At 34.2% G+C, this 19,748-nt stretch overlaps 2 protein-coding genes across 2 annotated transcripts; one reads left to right on the plus strand and one right to left on the minus strand.

The window, feature by feature from the left end:
• The first annotated feature begins 3,662 nt into the window (after positions 1 to 3,662).
• Positions 3,663 to 4,931, plus strand: LOC110735839 (non-specific lipid-transfer protein-like protein At2g13820). The gene is made up of 3 exons (XM_021916019.1): positions 3,663 to 4,273; positions 4,423 to 4,572; positions 4,663 to 4,931. Exons 1-3 carry the CDS (start codon positions 3,964 to 3,966, stop codon positions 4,782 to 4,784), a joined length of 582 nt encoding a protein of 193 aa, XP_021771711.1. The 5' UTR covers positions 3,663 to 3,963; the 3' UTR covers positions 4,785 to 4,931.
• A 979-nt stretch (positions 4,932 to 5,910) lies between these two features.
• LOC110735841 (putative aconitate hydratase, cytoplasmic) lies at positions 5,911 to 15,181 on the minus strand. The gene is made up of 20 exons (XM_021916020.1): positions 14,790 to 15,181; positions 13,995 to 14,099; positions 13,733 to 13,893; positions 13,549 to 13,641; positions 13,089 to 13,274; positions 12,202 to 12,363; positions 11,621 to 11,765; positions 11,374 to 11,516; positions 11,202 to 11,258; positions 11,037 to 11,116; positions 10,883 to 10,958; positions 10,547 to 10,732; positions 9,667 to 9,734; positions 9,447 to 9,565; positions 8,971 to 9,092; positions 7,627 to 7,725; positions 7,062 to 7,541; positions 6,841 to 6,939; positions 6,510 to 6,752; positions 5,911 to 6,407 (listed from the first exon to the last, which is right to left on the minus strand). Exons 1-20 carry the CDS (start codon positions 15,079 to 15,081, stop codon positions 6,336 to 6,338), a joined length of 2,988 nt encoding a protein of 995 aa, XP_021771712.1. The 5' UTR covers positions 15,082 to 15,181; the 3' UTR covers positions 5,911 to 6,335.
• Between the last annotated feature and the right edge of the window lie 4,567 nt (positions 15,182 to 19,748).

The following is a 19,748-nucleotide window of genomic DNA, read 5'->3' on the forward strand; positions in this document are numbered from 1 at the left end:
TCTAGGTGGACGGCCATATGGAGTGGACAAAGAAGTTTTGGGCTTCGTGCCCTAGTCTAATTATAATGAGATTATAAATAGACTAGGTGCCTAGGTTTGCAGCAAGGAAGCAATTAACTGATCAGTGTGATCAAACCCTAATTAGAAAAAAAAAACACGAAACCTAACCCCTCTCATAGTCCTCTCTCATACACGGCTCTTTCCTCCTCCTAGGCGCCGGTGGTGTGTCGTGGTGGTGGTTCGTGCGGTGGTCGGTTGTCCATAAAGGTGGTGATCGCGGTTTTCCTCAATCACTCGACCAATCTAGTATTGGTGGACGGCTTGTTCGAATCTCGTGGACTAAGTAGAGGAGCAACGCTTGGGGCTCTATTCTCTCCCTGATTTGCCTGTCGAATAGCTTCGTGGAATTCACGCGTCAAAGGTATGATTATGTGTCTTGTGTGTTATGCATGTGATTCTTGGGATTGGTACTTGATTGAATATGATTCATGTTTTTCCGCTACGTAATACCTATAAACTCCTACATAATTATCATATGCCAAACTAGTCTATAAGTATTTGCAACCTACTGAAAAATCTCATCTGAGTCGTACCATAATTAGAGTTGTATGCCTTGTTTTACTTGTAGGGATTAGTACTCCATATAAAACGGAGAAACCGCTTAATCGCATACCCTTAAAGTTACAATTATGGATTATTAAACTTATAACTAAAAAAAACAATTTGATGCTAGAAGATCTAATTAATTAGTTTGCTATATCACACTACCAAAATTCATTAATCGCGACAACGTGACGTTACGTGAAGTATTACCTAGCTAATAAATTTTAATCGTTATAATCATTAAATTCTAGATGATCTAATTAGTTTGTTATATAATACAATTATGAATAATATATAGATATTCCAATACATAACCCCATGCATAATAGACAAGGCATTATAAATTTAAGCAATCATATGTAAGTGTTTCAGACTATTATGATGGAATTAGAAACAATCACAAATAATGGTTAATTATTCTATAGCATTAGAGGATATGAAACATGTGACTATGTCTAAGAAGAATTCATTGCTTAACTCTGAATTAGTTGTTAATTATTCTACAGAAAACGATCCCTGATAAAACAAAATAAAGCCTACGTCAATACAAATACCCAAGCAGTACTACTTTAAATAATTCATTGGCAATTTACAGTAAACTATAATTGTATGCATCAAAAAGTAATCCATTAAAGCATATAATATTAAAAATATGATTACACCTTAAATAGATAATTCAATGGTGTCCTTAAAAGCTTAAATTGGAGAACTCGTATTGTGAAGTATATATCATCAACCATGTTTTTAATTATAGATTCAAAAATCATAATTTAGGAGAAATAAAACAGAAATATCGGGTACCTTTTTTAGCGGGAGAATTTGTAAAATTGCTAATATTAATATGGTTAAAGTCCTTCGTTCGTTTGGTTATTTGGCTATGGTGCTCATACCGTGTTAAATATAAAAGAGAATTATAGATAGAAATTTTGTTTACGTTCTATATATCATTTCATCTAGTACGTGATTTATATACATGTATATTATTTTAGGGTTCCATCATCGGATAAGGTTAAATACCCAACTTTAAAATGTTCAAATTGTATATAGGATAATAGTTATTCATATTTAGATATTTCATAACACATTAATTATTTAAAAAAAAAAAAACATAAATATGATAAAATTATTAAGGAAATCCTACTCTACATGATTAGATAAAAATGCACGCACGGAGCTTGTACTCGAAGGCAACGAGAATGAATTTTGTACTTGATGCGAAATTTAAGTAGTATACGTGGTGTTTGATTATAATATTCACATTTGTAAGACGTGTGGTAAGACGTTGGGTGACATGTGATGCCACAATTCTCAGATTTGATGTCGTGATTAGGATAAAATTTCCTTCAATCACACACGACATGGGTTAACAGTGTCACGACTTGTTTGTATCCCGCAGATAATCTAACAAAGTATTAACAGATTTAATTCGGAATCAACAAATATTCTGCGGCAATCAATTTTTTATGGATTATAGTAATTAAGTTATCATAACACCCCTATAAATAGCATGACTGTAATTTCTATACTAACTATAAAATTGGAAAGGATACTTATCCACAACATAAACAAATTATATAAAAAAATTCATAAATTAACAAATAACGTATATTACACATATATTATTTATTTCACGCACATTGTTGACATATACTTTATATATAATTAAGAAAAAATTGATAGTAATAATTCCAATTTCTCTCAACACTTCTCACACAGTACATGCCCTGAGTTATTTTAGTATATATGACGTCTATAAAATATCATATGTTGTCCCGTCTTCTGTATGAGATACCAAGTTTCCTATAAGATGATTTCAGTGTAACGCATTTCATATTCAAATTAATGGATATTGAAAATTTCTTTTATTTCAAACCGTCTATGGCCAAGATCTAATATGATGCATAGAAAACGTATTAAAATATTTTCCTTCATCTGCAAAAGAATCACATCGAAGTGTTGTCATGAAATAGGAAATATCCTTTTTAAACAAACAAAATTAGTACAGATGAAATGGTTAAATAAACAAAGCAAAAATAAATCCTAAAAACTCCAAAAAAAAAAAAATCATTATTAAGAACAAATCAAATTATTGTAAAAGGATTAATCCCATCCTACATCTATCGACTCTAGGCAATAACACTGATTTCATTACAACATTTTATACAACAAACAGCATATCTAACACTAAACAAAGCAAAAACTAATTACCATTATTTTGGTCTTCAAAAAAAAAAAAAACATTATTTTAAGAGATTTATTTATTGCTGGATATATGGTCAAACAAATAGCAGAGCTATCAAAACCCAATAGTATATAAGATTTTTAAAATTGTAAACTTTCCAACTTGCTAGATATTATGAAACAAACAAATCTACAAAAAAAAATAAAAAAATCCCACAAAAACTGAGTTTCTATAGACAAAGAGCATTTCCATAAGATCTTAAGAAGTAACATAGGTACATAAATTGGAAAAAAAATAACTGAAAAGAGGTAAAAGGTGATGATTTAAATATTTATTTTAAATTAATAAGTGGTAATTTAAAATAAATTATTTTTGGATGGTCATTTCAAAATGTGTGTATTTGGTGGGTGGGAAAATACAAAATTTCCTCCTAACAATCCTTAATAAAATGTAGGAGTAATAACTAGTGTAACCATGATTTTGTGGATGACATTGTTTAGTTGGTTTAAGTTTTGGTTCATACTTAAAATTTGATTTTAAACCCCACTTACATGGCTACATCACTACTTTGTAGCTCTTACAACAACAACAACCAAAAAAAAAAAAAAAAAAAAGAATCTACTACCTTCACCTTAGTCAAATATCCTGCATGTACTCCTGTAGAGAGTTCATAACTTTACATTTCATTTTCAGTCACTTTTTATTGTAACATACTTGAACGGTAGGCAATTTAATGTTTACTATTCTAATAAATGATGTTTCGACATTAATTAAAGAACTAATATTGTCCAAGTAATTAATAAAATTTGCATCATGAGTACCTAACTTTAATTATTAAACAATGTAATCTCCTTATTAGTACTTAAGTATATAACATTGACAAATATTTATTTGCTGTTGAATATAACAATAACAGAACTGTCTTTTTCCTGTTGCCTTCTTAATTATACTCTCATAATAATACACACCTGGAAGTTAGTTCACTTACATGCCTAAATTAGAAATTTTAGGTGACCAACATAATTATTTTGACTTCTCTTTGTAAGTAACCTCACTATAAAACTCAACTCCAATATTATTATCTGGCATTCAATCTACTCCTACTCTTAAGGATAAAAACATACAACAAAGGAAAAAAAAAAAAAAACTTTGTTTCAGTAGTTTTTATACACACAAAAATGGCTTCTTCACTAGTCGCGATGGTGCTAGTCATGAGCATGTTATCGGGTGGAGCTTTGGCTCAGTCAGGGTGCACATCTGCAATAGTGGGATTAGCCCCATGTCTTAATTATATCTCAGGAAGCTCTTCTACCCCATCCTCTTCATGCTGTTCGCAACTATCTAGTGTTGTTAAATCACAACCTCAGTGCCTTTGTCAAGTGCTTAATGGCGGTGCCTCCAACTTTGGAGTCACCATCAATCAGACCCAGGCTCTAGCCCTCCCAACCGCCTGCAACGTTCAAACTCCTCCTGTTAGCAAGTGCAATGGTAAGCATCATCTCTTCCTTTTCTGCTGGTGAAGTTGATAAAAGTTTGCACCCGAAATTAAGGGTCTTAACTTATAAGTGTGCATAATATATGATTAAACTTTATGTATTATGAATATTAACAAAGATATTGTATGATATATGTTGCAGCTGCAAACCAGCCATCATCAGGAGGAACCTCTGCAGCATCCCCTGTTGGTTCCCCAACAGCTTCGCCTGCTGATGCCTCGACACCAGAGGGTTCAGTCAATCCTGATGACTCTCCAACATCGCCAACAGTCTCTAGCACTCCTTCAGCTGGTACTCCAAAGCTTATTTATGTGCATCTTCACATTTTATTTCTTGCTAAGTTAATGAAAATATCCTTTAATAATTGATATATGATTGCAGGAGCTGGATCGAAATCAACTACAGGAAGTACATCAAACGGGAACAAGACCAAATTTTCATTTCATTTCACCCTCTTCCTTCTCTTCATTACTTCAAGCGTTTCTGCTATCATTGCAGTTTGAAATAAGAATACTCCATAATGCTAAAGATATTGAAAGGTTTCGGTTTTGATCAATATGTTCATTTGATCTATAACATTATACTCCATAGATGATTACTTTTGTATAATCATATACTTCTTGTATCATTTACTCCTACTTAATAATAATTCTTTTTGTACGAAAAAACATTGTTATTATTAGATCCGAGTTTTGTTACAATTCTACAAGTAGACATGTATAAAGTTGCATGCAGTCTATCAAAGTAAATGAACACTTGAAAAAAGGGCTAACTTATTACACATTTAGAAAGTATCATGAAGAGAAAAAAAGGACTTAAAGAGTTACAAGTAGGCAAGTAATAAAATCTAAAAGAAGGGGTTAATTAAAGGTTGTAAGCTTGTAAAAGAAAGAAGAAGAGTGTACACAATTTTATAGCTAATTAAGGTGTTAAGTGTGTTGATCATAAACCCTATGAGTTTCTTTCTAAAACAAATTACTGCATCACATAAGGTGTAAGTGTGTTATGCATGTTACCATGATCAAATGTAAAATGATGCATAGTTTTGTAGGAAACAATACTTTTGCCTTAAATAAGGAGTAAACTGCGTATTAATTTGTGAGCAACTTACCACAGACTATTGTGAAATTATCCCTATTGCATATAAGCCATATACAAATATTATTGCACACGTAATCACGTGTAATATGTTCCACACCCATGGCCTATACCATGGGCAAGATGCAATCTGCAAAACACCACAGGCACCTGTGCCATGTTATAGGTGTGTAAAGCAAGCGCCTATGCCATAGTTTAGGCATGTAAAGCAAGTGCCTCAACGTTAAAAACATACTACATATATATTACCTGTCGTGCCAACGACAAATGTTCATCATCACCCAGACCCACAGCATAGCCTCCCTGAGATGTACACAAATCGTCATCACCAAAATTGCATCCATAGTACCAACTGAAAAGTTGGGTTGTTTGCAGGAAATTATGTTGGCATTTGGCATGACAGAGGCAACTAAATATGGCGTTAAGAGTAATGCTTTTGGTTGCAAATAGCAATTCACTTAAAAATACAAAATAATACTCCGTTGGTTTAACATATTCAACAAGTTGACTTTATTATACATTCATTAAAAATAAAATCAACTTGCATGTATTAAGAAACTGAAAAAGTAACAAGTTACATTGGAGATTCACAAAGTACATGCCAGTGATGCCGCTACTTGATACTATTCAATATGGAGTATAAATGACTCTTATCATAATTTTCAAACAAAACTAAGCATAAAATAGATGGAAGACAATTCAATAAACACTCGTTAAGGAAATTAATTAAACCACTATGAATTAAAATAAATTAAACCACTTAGAGATTTAATGGTTGAAAATTTTATAGCCTAAAGCACACGAGTTCATGAAATTTCAAATCACACGGTGCTCAATTATTAGCCAAAAACAAGGTGCTCAATTATTAACAAAAACTCTCAATTGAGAACTCTTCGCTGTCTGAAAGAGGTAGAGGAGAGCAAGAAAGGACAAAACTGATTTCAATCCAAGAATGATTATTGTTGCTTCATCAATTGACGAATGACGTATGGAAGGATTCCACCATGGTCGAAATAGGCCAGCTCAACCTACAAAACAATTACATACGATTAGTATTCCATAATTTCCCGCTCAAGTACCCAAGCAAAATTATAACAAGCAAATCAAAATGAATAGATGTTATTAAGCACCTCTGTGTCGAAGCGGAGGGTGCAAACAAACGACTTTCCATTGTCAGTTTTAACTGTGACATCTTGTCCTGGTCTAATCTCGCTAACTTTAGAAGGAAGGTCAATTGTGTATCTCTCATGACCAGTTAGCCCTAATGTTTCGGCATCCTCGCCAGCCTTGAAGCATAGCGGGATAACTCCCATACCTACAAGATTACTACGGTGGATCCTCTCAAAACTCTTAGAGATCACAGCTTTCACGCCCTGTCACATCAAATAATTTATTTCCATTATTAAGCAACAATTTCATAAAAACACGAGCAAAAGAATTCATACACCATTTAACACTTACCTGCAACATTGGACCTTTAGCAGCCCAATCCCTTGAACTACCACTTCCATACTCAGCACCAGCTAGGACAATGGTGTCATGACCAGCCTCCTTGTACCTCTGCAATTGAGATTGAGATTAACTTTACACATCTCATGCAATTAGCTTCAATTACTAGGCACTAGCAAAATGGAAGATTCACCATAAATGTCAAAAGCAAAAAATAAAGAGTTAGTTTTTACCATTGCAGCATCAAAAACATACAACTTCTCCCCAGTTGGAATGTGAATTGTTTTTGGACCCACTTCTCCATTCAAAAGCTTGTTTACAATGCGAATGTTTGCGAAGGTACCCCTTGCCATCACTTCGTCATTGCCTCTACGGCTACCATATGAGTTGAAATCTTTGCGATCAACCCCACGTTCTAGTAAAAACTTGGCTGCAGGACTATCCTTGTGGATGCTCCCTGCTGGTGAGATATGATCGGTAGTGATACTGTCGCCGAAATTAAGAAGACAATAGGCATCCTTTACTCCAAAAGGTCCAGGTGGATTCAAGCTCATATTCTTGAAATATGGGGGTTCATGTATATATGTGGAGTTTGGGTCCCACTTGTAGAGGGTGCCAGCAGGAACTTCAAGAGAATTCCACATTGGGTTCCCCTTAGTGATAGCTTCATAGGTACTTTTGAACATGTCGGGCAATACACTTGATTGCACAACCTAAATCAGCATATAGAGCATTAAAATTCATTGCCCATCACAAAAAGAATGCATACAGAGAGCCTATTACAAAGGTCATATATACCTGAGCTATCTCATCATTGCTAGGCCAAATGTCTCTGAAGTAAACACTCTTTCCATCCTTTCCAGTACCAATAGGATCTTTATCAAAGTCAATATCAACCTATAAAATGCAAGATTGATTGGGTCAATCAATACTTTCAACTGCTATCCCCTTCAATAAAATAAACATCTGAAGATGAAAGAAAAGACCAAAAGAAAATGGTACTGAGAAAAATAGTGAATTCTGTGTTTATTGGCTCAGCCCCTGATAAAATGAATTATTGATCATAATTTATTTCACTGTGCATAGACCACACATGGCACAGATATGTGGAAGACATCCAGAAGATAAAAATTATAATGATAACTTTTTTTTAAAAAAAATTAAAAAGCATGTAGCTAAGCTCATTTTTCCAGGATATGTATTATGTAACACATGACCCAGGCAGGACAGTAAAGATGCATGGGTTACTAGTATACACAAGCACCAGACAAGGTTGCCTTACGAAGTGCAAACCCCTGACAACAGTGACAGCTAGATTCATACCAATTCTACATCAGTTGCCCACAAAACCCCTAGAATCAAGGCACTAAAACACTCATAGGAGCAATATCCTTCCACAAAAAATTCTGGACACATCATTTTAATTCAATTCACCCAAGGATGTATCCAGATTGCAAAACAAGTCAAACTTTATTTAGCTCTAAACCCTACAGAGTTCTAGGGTTGTTCATCACATTCACCATTCCAGACGCATCATTACAATCTGATTCACCCAAGGTTGTATCCAGATTACAAGTAAAATGTTCTCTCTCTCTCTCTCTCTCTCTCTCTCTCTCTCTCTCTCTCTCTCTCTCTCTCTCTCTATATATATATATATATATATATATATATATATATATATATATATATATATATATATATATATATATATATATATATATATATATATATTCCTTCAGGGTTCTAGGGTTGTTCCTCGCATTCACCCATTTGTAACAGATCGAGTCCGCTAACAGAACAACTTAGAACAAACATAGCATCCTACCCTTGTTCATTAATACTAAAGTTTGAATCCTCATGGCCTATCAAAACAGTTTCTTTTAAATACTTACAGACTCGATATTAAAACTCCAACAGAGCTAGAATTATCTAAATGATGCAGTTCCATGATCTATCAAACTTCCTCGAGGTATTATTGCATTATCAAATACACAACTGATAATTAGACAACCTTTAGATACCATAAACAATCAGAGCTCAAACCTGCATCTGTATCAAGGTCTATATTTTGAGTATCATATACACCATTAAATATATTATACTGTGCTTATCAGAAATCAGTAGGTAATTATGTGTACTTACAGTTCCAGCCAATGCATAAGCAACAACCAATGGAGGAGAAGCAAGATAGTTGGCTCGTGTCAGAGGGTGAACACGACCTTCAAAATTACGGTTACCAGAAAGCACAGCTGCTGCAACAATATCTGCATAAAGAAACCAGGCATACCACATTAGATTATAAGAATGTCTTAGCACAAAAGTACACCTAATATGAGCATTCATGTTACAACCCAGGTTAAATAAATGTCAGTCACTGAATTTCAAGTTTTACACATTTTTACATTTTAAAGAGCTAGTCTTATGTGGCTCTGCGCATTTCAGGGTAACCACACAAGCAGACTTGTAGCAAAATTCAGGAAATATAAAATCAACTGTGATATGAACCACGATACAGAGACTGAACTACATTTGGAAAATTTCATCAAAAAGGTTTACACTAAAATGTAGCATTACAGACAAAGCTAAAGCATAAATTTACATTTAAACCAAGAACGTACCATTTTCAGAAATAGCGGCAGAAACAGATTCATCTAGATCACCAGAGTTTCCAATACAAGTTGTGCAACCATAACCGACAATGTTGAAGCCCTGTTGATCCAAGTACTTCTGCAGACCACTATATAAAACACAAACCAAAAATAATAATGACCCATAAACATCCATTTTGATTAACTTAATTAAAAATTTATGTCATCAATAAATAACAAAAACCATTACCTCTTTTTCAGATATTTTGTAACTACACCAGATCCAGGAGCAAGACTGGTTTTAACCCAGGGCTTGACCTGTTAAAAAAACCATCAAATAATTGGCTTTTGGATAAATGAAAAAAAAAAAGCCAAATAGTATCAAAAAAAATTGCCAAACAAAGCAAAATAATGTACATTATCCCCCACCCTCTCTAGAGGAGGAACTGAATGAGGAACTTTAACTTGAATAGAAAGATTAGTAACAAATTCAGAAACAAAAACCGGACAACACAAACATCCAACAAAATAAATCAAGGTTTTGGCCATAAATAAACTAGATAAATGGTTTTACTACTTATCACCATAAGTCAATTACTTTTCCCTATCAGAATAATTTATGTGATAAGTTATAGCTGCAAACAAGAAAACATCGGATACAAAGCTTATTACTAGGCCCTCTAATAAATTTAATTTACTTAACCAACTAAAACAAACCATCATGCAGAACCTAGTTGTACACTTGTTTTTAATTCTAAAAAAACAAAAGCCATATACAAGCAGAATAGTAAGTGCAAGAAATCAGAATTGGTGAAAAAAAAAAAAACAATACTAGAACCACCAATCCTGTTCACAACAGTTTATACTTACTGCATTGGTAAACATTAAACAAGTACTTGTGTAATCTAATGTCATACAAAAATAAACAAGTTTTATTTAATAAAAGAAGTATCACTCAAAGAACTTGTTCAATTAATATAAATGACCATCTTTCAAATGCCATTGAACCAAGGAATATAAACAAACCTATCACAAATATGTGGATACATCATCATTAGGATAATAAAGGTACATAGCCAATCCCTGTCACACAGAGGTAAAGCATCATCTTTAAAGTCAAATCTACTGACCTCCAAACCCAACTCAGTAGCTTTCTTTGCGACCAAAGCAGCACCCAACATAACACTTGGGTTTGATGTGTTAGTGCAACTTGTTATAGCTGCTATGACAACACTACCATGCTTCAATTCAGCAGGCTGGCCATGGAATGAAAATTTAGCAACTTTATCCTGCTCTTCTTTGGGAATAGCAAAACCCTACAAAATAACAATGTAATTAGGAATACTTGAACACCAAAATAATGTCCATAACAATCAATATGTATTGTGTAAATCAGAGTGGAGTAGTGAAATGAATAGTACAACACATTAGAAAAACAAGTTAACAATATTTGTGGATGGTTTTACCTTGAAACCAACTTTGTTGTTAAGACACGAATTCCAATCAGCCTTCATTTCCTTCAGGGGAACGCGGTCATGTGGCCTATCGGTAAAAGGTTACATCAGCATCAAATCAGATATAAAATGGAATATAACAAGTTTTAAACTATGAGAAGCATACCGTTTTGGTCCTGATATGCATGGCTCAACTTCTGCTAAATCCAGCTCAAGATATGATGAATAAACTCTATCTTGTTGAGGCTGATGCAAACAAAATTGTATTTATATCAGAATGTAAATGCCAATATTATAGGTAAATGGAATGACAAAAATGACGAGTTTCAACCTCACTGTAGTCAACAAACATCTTATTTGCCCGTAGATATTGCTCAATCATAGAAACCTGTAATCAAAAGAAACACAAATTTTAGTGATCGTCTACCTGTTGTGAAAACTAATATGGTTTTAAAAATATACAATGATAAAAGAGAGAGAATAAGGTATGTGATGTAACTAACAGTCTCATCACTTCTTCCGGTCAATTTTAAGTAATCCAAAGTAACATGATCCACAGGGAAGAAACCCATAGTTGCTCCATATTCAGGAGACATGTTGGCAATAGTAGCCCTATCAGCAAGTGACAATTGACCCACTCCCTGACCTGTATGTGCAAGAAGAAACATAAACTTCCATAATGACCCCCTGCCAACTTAATAAGTAATAACCACCCTCTAAATCTTTTTGTGTAACCGTCCAATAACTTACCATGAAACTCGACAAACTTGCCAACAACACCATGCTTCCTCAACATTTGTGTTGCAGTCAAAACCAGATCTGTGGCTGTGACACCATCACGTAGTTTACCAGTCATCTTGAATCCAACAACACCAGGTAAAACCATGCTCATAGGCTGCACACTCAAATCCACACAATGTTAGGGGGTAAAATTCAAACCCTCTTTCAAAGGACTTCTAAATTTAAAATAAATAGAGGAGGGGGGGGGGGGGTGGGGAGACAGCCTGTAGAGTTAGGTACTTTTTGCATATTTTAGTATTAAACACAGGGAATAGAATATATTTATAAAATTACATGTAAATCCTGTTAACTTCTTTAATACTACATATTACAACTAATACACAAACCAGCTGCAAAAGGGTACATATATATATTAGTTAATAAGAGTATAACACATGATTAAGCATCTCATGTTATACAAAGCCACTCCTATATAAATCAACTAAACAAAAACTTTTTACCACTTATTTCTTATGACAACATTTACTGATAATAAATATTTATTACAAATGGAAATTGGAAAGCAACAAAAACTTTTAAGCACCAGCTACCTGACCAAGCATAGTTGCCTCAGCTTCGATTCCTCCAACACCCCAACCAGCAACACCTAGCCCGTCAATCATGGTTGTGTGTGAATCGGTACCAACAACACTATCTGGATAAAGAAGTCCCTCGTTGTTGAAAACCACCCGTCCAAGATACTCCAAATTGACCTGTATTTTCATGAAACAACACAGCCTGTATAATTAACATAGTTTGCTGAAAACCATCAAGTCCAAATCAAGATTTCAAGTAACTTAAGAAGAAAAGCAAAGAACAAACGGACAAAAGAGCAAAGAACAAAAGGACAAGATGATGAGGCCAGTATGTTGCGTGACAGTAAATAAACTAAACAATACATTAAAAAATCATAAGGGTGAGTTTATCGGAGGTCTTGAGGTGAGTCTTGAGATGAGTCTCACTCAAGACTCAAGCGTTAATATAGTAAAAGACTCATGTGAGTCTTGGAGTGAGTTTGTAAAATTAAAACTCTCCTCCAGACTTTGCATGTCACCAGATTACTGCAACATCTTCTCATTAGCCATCCAATTATTGCCACCTCATCACCTAACATGCAATTCAATCCAAACTTCACAATGGCTAGTGTAATTTCTATATACTTCGTATTAAAAAAATCATGATTGTTGTTTTATATTTTTAAAAAAAATTATATTTTTGAAAGGATAAATGAGTCTGAAGTGAGTCTTGGGATAATGTGTGAATTTGGAGAAACTCTTATATGACTCTGAGTAATAAAAAAAACATTTAAAAGTAAGTAGAAAAGTGATGTGGCAGAGTCTAGAGTAGATTGGGGATAAACTCACCCTAACGTCATAAAAAACACTCCAGTAACATAAAATAGGCCTTGCAGGTAATCAAAATCAAGGATTACTCGTACCTGGTGCACAATTCCAGAACCAGGTGGAACAACAAGCATGTTACGGAAAGCAGTTGATCCCCATTTTAGGAAACCAAACCTCTCTCCATTCCTCTTGAACTCGAGTTCCATATTGGCCTGAACTGCGTTCTCAGACCTTGCTACATCAACTTGAACTGAATGATCAATGACAAGATCCACAGGAACCTGTCATGCAAAGCAAGGGAAGTAAATTTAAGAATACAGGACAATTTTTTTTAAATGGAATTACTAGTGTTATATGCTACTCAAGAAATAAAATTTGTGCATGAAAAGCACAAATACCAGTCTAAGGCACAACATTTCTTTGTTGGATTAAGGGCATAAATAAAAACCATGACTGATATTAGAGATCACAGAGAATGGTTTATATAATATTCTTTTCCACAGACACTGAAAAATGATTTTCAGGATCGTCAAAAACATAGAATAAGAAACGAACCAATGGATTGATCTTGTTAGGGTCATTGTTAAGGTTCTTCATGGCATCTCTCATTGCAGCCAAATCAACCACAGCTGGCACACCAGTAAAATCCTGGAAAATAAAAACAAAGCTGATGTTTCCGAAGGTTGAATACACATTCTGCATATATGTGTCAATATAATACCTAAATTTTGTAACAAACCTGTAAAAGGACACGAGCGGGTTTAAAGGGGATTTCAACTAGCTTAGGTGCTGAGTTTTCCCAGTCAATGATTTTCTCAACATCCTCCTTTGTAACTTGAAAGCCATCACAGTTACGAATGGCAGACTCCAAGAGGATCCGAATAGAGTAAGGCAACTTCTCTAGGAAATCAAACAATCGAGTCAAAAGAAAAATGTTAGTGTAACGAAGTAAGCAATAGGTCAAAGTTATAGACGTAACAGAGCTCTAAAACCAAACTTACCAACTCTTGGATCATTTAGACCTGGAAGACTGTAATACTTTCCAAATTCACCACCACCCGGTTTGGGCAGACTGGTGAAGATTTCCTTGTAAGGATGTTCAGCAGCTGAACAATTGAAGAATCAAAACATTAGATGATTATTGATTATGAATGAGTTTTATTTAAAGGTGATTCAATTTCATTTTACTAGTATTTGTTTTGTCTATATTGCATAACCTTCAATAGTGTTTCAGTTTCATTTCACTTTCAACTAGAATATTCAACATATACCGAAAATTCAAAATTCCACAAATTCACAGCAGCAATTCAACAACAAGCGGATTCCCACATTATATTGTGAGGTACCGCTGAAGTTTTGACCTAGTGGCAAAGATTAAGCGACGATATACAACAGGTGAAAAGTTCAAATCCTCCTCCCCATTTGTAATTTGCAATGCCATCGTTGCTCATTTATACCATTATAAACATCATGCCGTAAAAAATGAATCAAAATTCAATTCCGAAAACTAAAAACACCGCGAAAACCTAAATTTGTTTATCTTTTACAATCCTTAAATAGAGCATCTACCTTTCCATCAACATCAAAATAAATAATATAGTCAATAAATTAAAGTCAATTACTTAAAAAACAAGCTATCCACGATTTAATTATTAATTATACTCACTTTTAGATCAAATCATACACATCAATTATTATATATAACATAATCCAATAATTACAACTTTTTTTAGCAAATAATTACAAAAAAATAATGAAATTAAATTAAATTACGAAAATAAATTATAAAATTATACCCATAGTTGCGATTCTGCGTTGAAATCGTTCAAGAGGAGTAGGAGGAGAAGAAGCAATCTGAGACCTAATAGTGACCGGAGATCGCCAGTCAGTGCCGTGACTCCACCGGGAAGTGGAGGAAGCAATAGATCGGAGACCCGATGAAAATCGGTAACCGGAAACCGGCTGAGATTGAACGGCCGAGAAGATTCTAGAAGAAGGAGAATAATACGATGATGAAGAAGCAGAGGAGAGAGAAAGTAAACGTGCTGCTCTTAGCAATGGAGATAGAGACGACGTCGTTCCACTCATGACGATTTTTTTGGGAAATGAAATTAATTTTTTCAGAGAAAAAATGGGGAAGAAGAAGAAGGAAAATGGTGGTATTTATGTCTGTTTTTGTTATTTTTGGGGAATATTTTTTCAGCTTTTCGAGGAGTTATCTGGTGTGACGCGGGTAGTTTAGATGTGGTAGAATGAAGAGGTTTCTGCCGTTGATGGTTGAAGAAGGATGAAATGAACGGATGTGATTTAATGAGAAAGTTTGACTTTTTTTTAAAAATGGAATTGAGAATATTATTGTAGGCGGTGTTGTTTTTTTTAGGTTGTAAAGGTGGGGCAAGCCAGTAAAAGGGGCGCGTGGTTTGCACAAGTTAGGGTGGAGAAATATTTTTAAATTGGATTTTTGACAATTCATCAATTAAGAAAAAAGAAAAATGTTTTTATTTTGAGAGTTGCCCCATGACGATAGAATTTGTACTATGTGATGGTTGATGGGATTTGTAATTGTCAAGGGTCAAATGAAAATTCTAAATTGTTCTCTCATGAGTTGAATAGTTGAGAGGGAGAGTAGTAGAAATCCCTAGTAGGATGGGATCATAAATTGATAGCCCTCTTTCTTTTAATTTTTTTAAATGTATCGGTTTAATCAATATGTAGTTTAAGGATGGTAAATTGTAAGATTTTTTGTAATTAACCACCCCTAAATATACCTTACTAGAGTGCACCCGTGCAAAATGCACGGAATATATATTTTATAGAAAGACAATACAAAAATCCAATAACAAAAATATATTTTAAATACGTGAAGTTGTTTGTGCTATAACAACTGACTCTTTTATGTGTCTGGATAGTCCGTGTAGCTAGATATTATAGAAGTTACTTTATCAGTGTTATAGAGGTTACTCTGTCAATGTTATAGGAGTTTCCCGTTGAGTTATTGTTGTTATCCCGCCAATGTTATAAGGGTTATGTGTTTTGTGTTATAGAGGGTTACTCCGTCAATATTATAGGGGTTACTCCAGTCTATTTGTCGTAAAAAAAAAAAAAAAAAAAAAAAAACCATGTTGTCACATAAAAAAAACATTATGTATGTATCTTTTATTTCGATGATTATTGAATTAATAATAAGATAGTTAACTGATTTTAAAAAAATATAAATAAACAATTGGAAGAATTTCTAAAGAGGTAAATAGTGGAACTTATTGTAGCGATATTACTAAAAAAAAAGAGTACACATAATTTTGGAAAAACATGTGCAATTATTGTAATATTGGTGTTTTTAAAAAGAAATTGGGTAATATAATAAGATATTACGTTGGTAGTATTTTGGGGTAGTGTGTGTTATTAGGAAAAATAACAGTGGAAGTTTTTTTAGGAGGGTATTTTTATTTATTTTTAAAAAAATGACAGGTTGAAAGTTATTTGAAGAGCAAAAAAAAAAAAAAAAAAAAAGAAAAAAAAAGGATTGAATGAGAATTGAGGAATTGGGTTTTGGAGTGATGTGGTGAGAAGTTGTGAAAATGACTCTTAAATTATACATTAGATGTTTAATTAACCATCCTTTTTTAAAAAAAATAAAAAATATTACCCATAATTTAAAAAATCGGTAGGTTTCACCAACCCTCTAATATTCCGGCCAGTTTTCCAATTGAGGGCCCACTTGACACCACCCTATTGGTCTTAAATAACAAAGTATAAAAAAAATCAAATCAAATCAACTTTTTAAAGAGAAATAAAAAAGCAACCATCACTTCCCCTTCTCCTGCCACCGAGACAGTCAACCTCCTACCAGACCACCCACATCAACTAGTGTTTCCCTCTCCCCTTCCCCTTTCACTACAAGCGTCCAACACAGCCTCCTTGTCGGCGCCCAATCTTCCCCCAACCGCCAGCAAACAAAATCGCTTAAAACCCTCCAGCCTGACCACCACTTGAAACTCGCATTAGGCTTGTTGAACACCCGAAGAAGCACTAATCGCTATCCCCAGACACTCACTTGAAACCCGTAACCCATCCCTGATCCCTCGATTGAAACTTGTATTCCCACCCTCTCTTGAAACCAAAACCCTAAGCCACCCTCCACATAAATCCCCTGTTAGCCTGAAACTCCAACCCTCACCTAAAACCCTAACTCCGAAATTATTCTAAATCCAAGAGGGGGATCGCAATTATTGAGGGCAAAGGAAAGGGTTTAATACCCCAAATCTCCCTCTGCCGAAATACCAGTATAATACGTATAATTATACCATAGAGATAGACTTGGGCGTATTACCGCCGCGTGATTACGCAAGGCTACTCAAAACTTACTAAACAAAACCAATACTTTACAGCGGAACACTTCAATACTCTTCTTTTATTAATAATAAACCATAAATAGTAACTATAATCATGAGTACTCAAAATAAACATAAAGACCAACATTTTCTAATCTAGGTGAAACTATTCCCGGGACTCCAAATGCTCAATCACTGACTCCACCTAAAATTAGTCAACACTGCTTACCGTTACGGTAAACAAGGCGTACCAAAACAAAATAAGAAATACTAGTTAGTAAAATATGCTAAGTATGCTAAGTGCAAGATAATGTAAACTCAATTTATTTGCAAACATGCTTTTGAAATCAATTTCATCCATTCCAATAATTAAACCAATAATTCCAAAACCAATTTCAATAATAATAATCCATAGTCAAATTTAAGAAAACCAATTCCTCATTTAAATCAATTTCTTTAAAACCAATTCCTCACCCAAGTGTGCACACTCCCAAGCTAGTCTCCTTATGTTACAAGGCTATGCTTGAGGAAAGACTCGGTCATACAAAGTCCAAACTCTTATCAAATAAACCAAATCCGCATAGTGGGATTACTAACATGCTTATAAAACTTTAATAATAATAATTCAATAAATCGATCCTCTTTAAATCCAATAAAAAAACTTTTAATAATAATAATAATCATTCAAACTCCTTTTTATTTAATTCCACATGTTTTCAAAATCAAACCTTTTAAACATGAATAATAATTTTAATTATGTAAAACATGATATGAAATCAATACTCAAGTTTAATTATTAAAACTAATTATTTAAACATACTTTTATTTCATAAATCATAATTGAATTAAATTACTTTAATTCAATCATCATAAAATCATTCAAACAGGCTTATTCAAACCAATCACTTTTAAGGTATCTAGCCACCTAACGTACCTTGATTCTTGCTTAGCAAAACACACCAAAAAAACCTCAAGAATCTTGATCGAACGCGCCCTACAAATAAAAATAACCTTAATCAATATAAGGTTAACAAATAATTAAAAACCCCCAACTATATGTACATGAACCTTTTAAATTAATTTCTCATAAACATCATTAAAAAATATGATTTTATATAATTAAAACTACTCATTATAATTATTTATAAATCCCCATAATAATAATAACAATAATAATAATAATAATAATAATAATAATAATAATAATAATAATAATAATATTCTTCAGTGTAAAACTTGGGGGGCGTGCGTCACTAGGATACTTGTACCGGTGGTAGCGTATTTCGCTTCTTAGTCAGTGGGTTCTAAACCACAGCACAATTGAAGGAGAACAAGTATTTGGTTCGAGTATGGCGATCGAATTTGTTCCAAGGAAGTTCTTAATTTGTCAATTATTATTCATGGAACCAAAAGGTTTTTTTTTCCAACAGTAACTCCACAAGATAGGGGAAGAATATAGATGATGAAGATGGTGCATCACTCTCTATGTACTCTTTATTCTTCATAAACCCAAGTTTAAGATATTTGAGTTGACAAAGTTGTCTTAGTGATGTTGGGAAGCATTGCAACTTGTAGACACACAATTGTGTCTCCCCAAAACCAAACCCAGTGATGAGTACCTTTTATGTCGAATCATAATCGAATGAAGTGAAAGTGTGGAAATTTTTAATTCTTTTCTCTTCTCTCTATTTTTGAAAACTTATTTTAAGAAAACAGCCAATCCAGATTGGTTGGTCCATGATATGGGTCCAATAATAGTGTATTTGGATGGGGCCCAACTTGGTAATAGGGTACCTGTTGTGCGACAGCGGAAGCAAAGGTCGAAAACAAACAAGAAAACAATAAAGAAATTCAATGCAAACAATAAGAACAACACCAAGAATTTACGTGGTTCACTATCGATGTGATAGCTACGTCCACGGGCACCGAGATCGAATGATTTCACTATAAACTGCAAAGATTACAAAGATGATTCTTGTATTTCTCAAGAACGGCTCTCACTCTGTCTCTCTTAACCCTAATACTAATATTAGGGAGGTTTTATATTAATCCCTAAAATAAAAGATACTTGGGCAAAAAGATAACATAAAAGATAACTTTAAATCGTAAAATCCGCGTCTCCGCATTTTTCCTTCTCCGCCCGGTCAGACCGGGCAAGGTCTGCCCGATCGGGCGCGAGAAGAAAACTCCATACGAATGCTTCAACGTATCCAACCCCCACCGCCCGGTCAGACCGGGCAAGGTCTGCCCGATCGGGCGAAGGCTCGCCCGGTCGGGCGAAGGCTCGCCCGGTCGGGCGCGAGAGCAGCTTCTTCAACGAATTTGCCAGGCACCTCTTCTTCTTCCGCCCGGTCAGACCGGGCAATGTCCGCCCGATCGGGCGGACAAAGCTACGAAGTACGAGTCACCTAATATACTTATCAA

Source organism: Chenopodium quinoa, unplaced genomic scaffold, assembly GCF_001683475.1.
Source record: "Chenopodium quinoa cultivar QQ74 unplaced genomic scaffold, ASM168347v1, whole genome shotgun sequence".
NCBI classification, from domain to species: domain Eukaryota; kingdom Viridiplantae; phylum Streptophyta; class Magnoliopsida; order Caryophyllales; family Amaranthaceae; genus Chenopodium; species Chenopodium quinoa.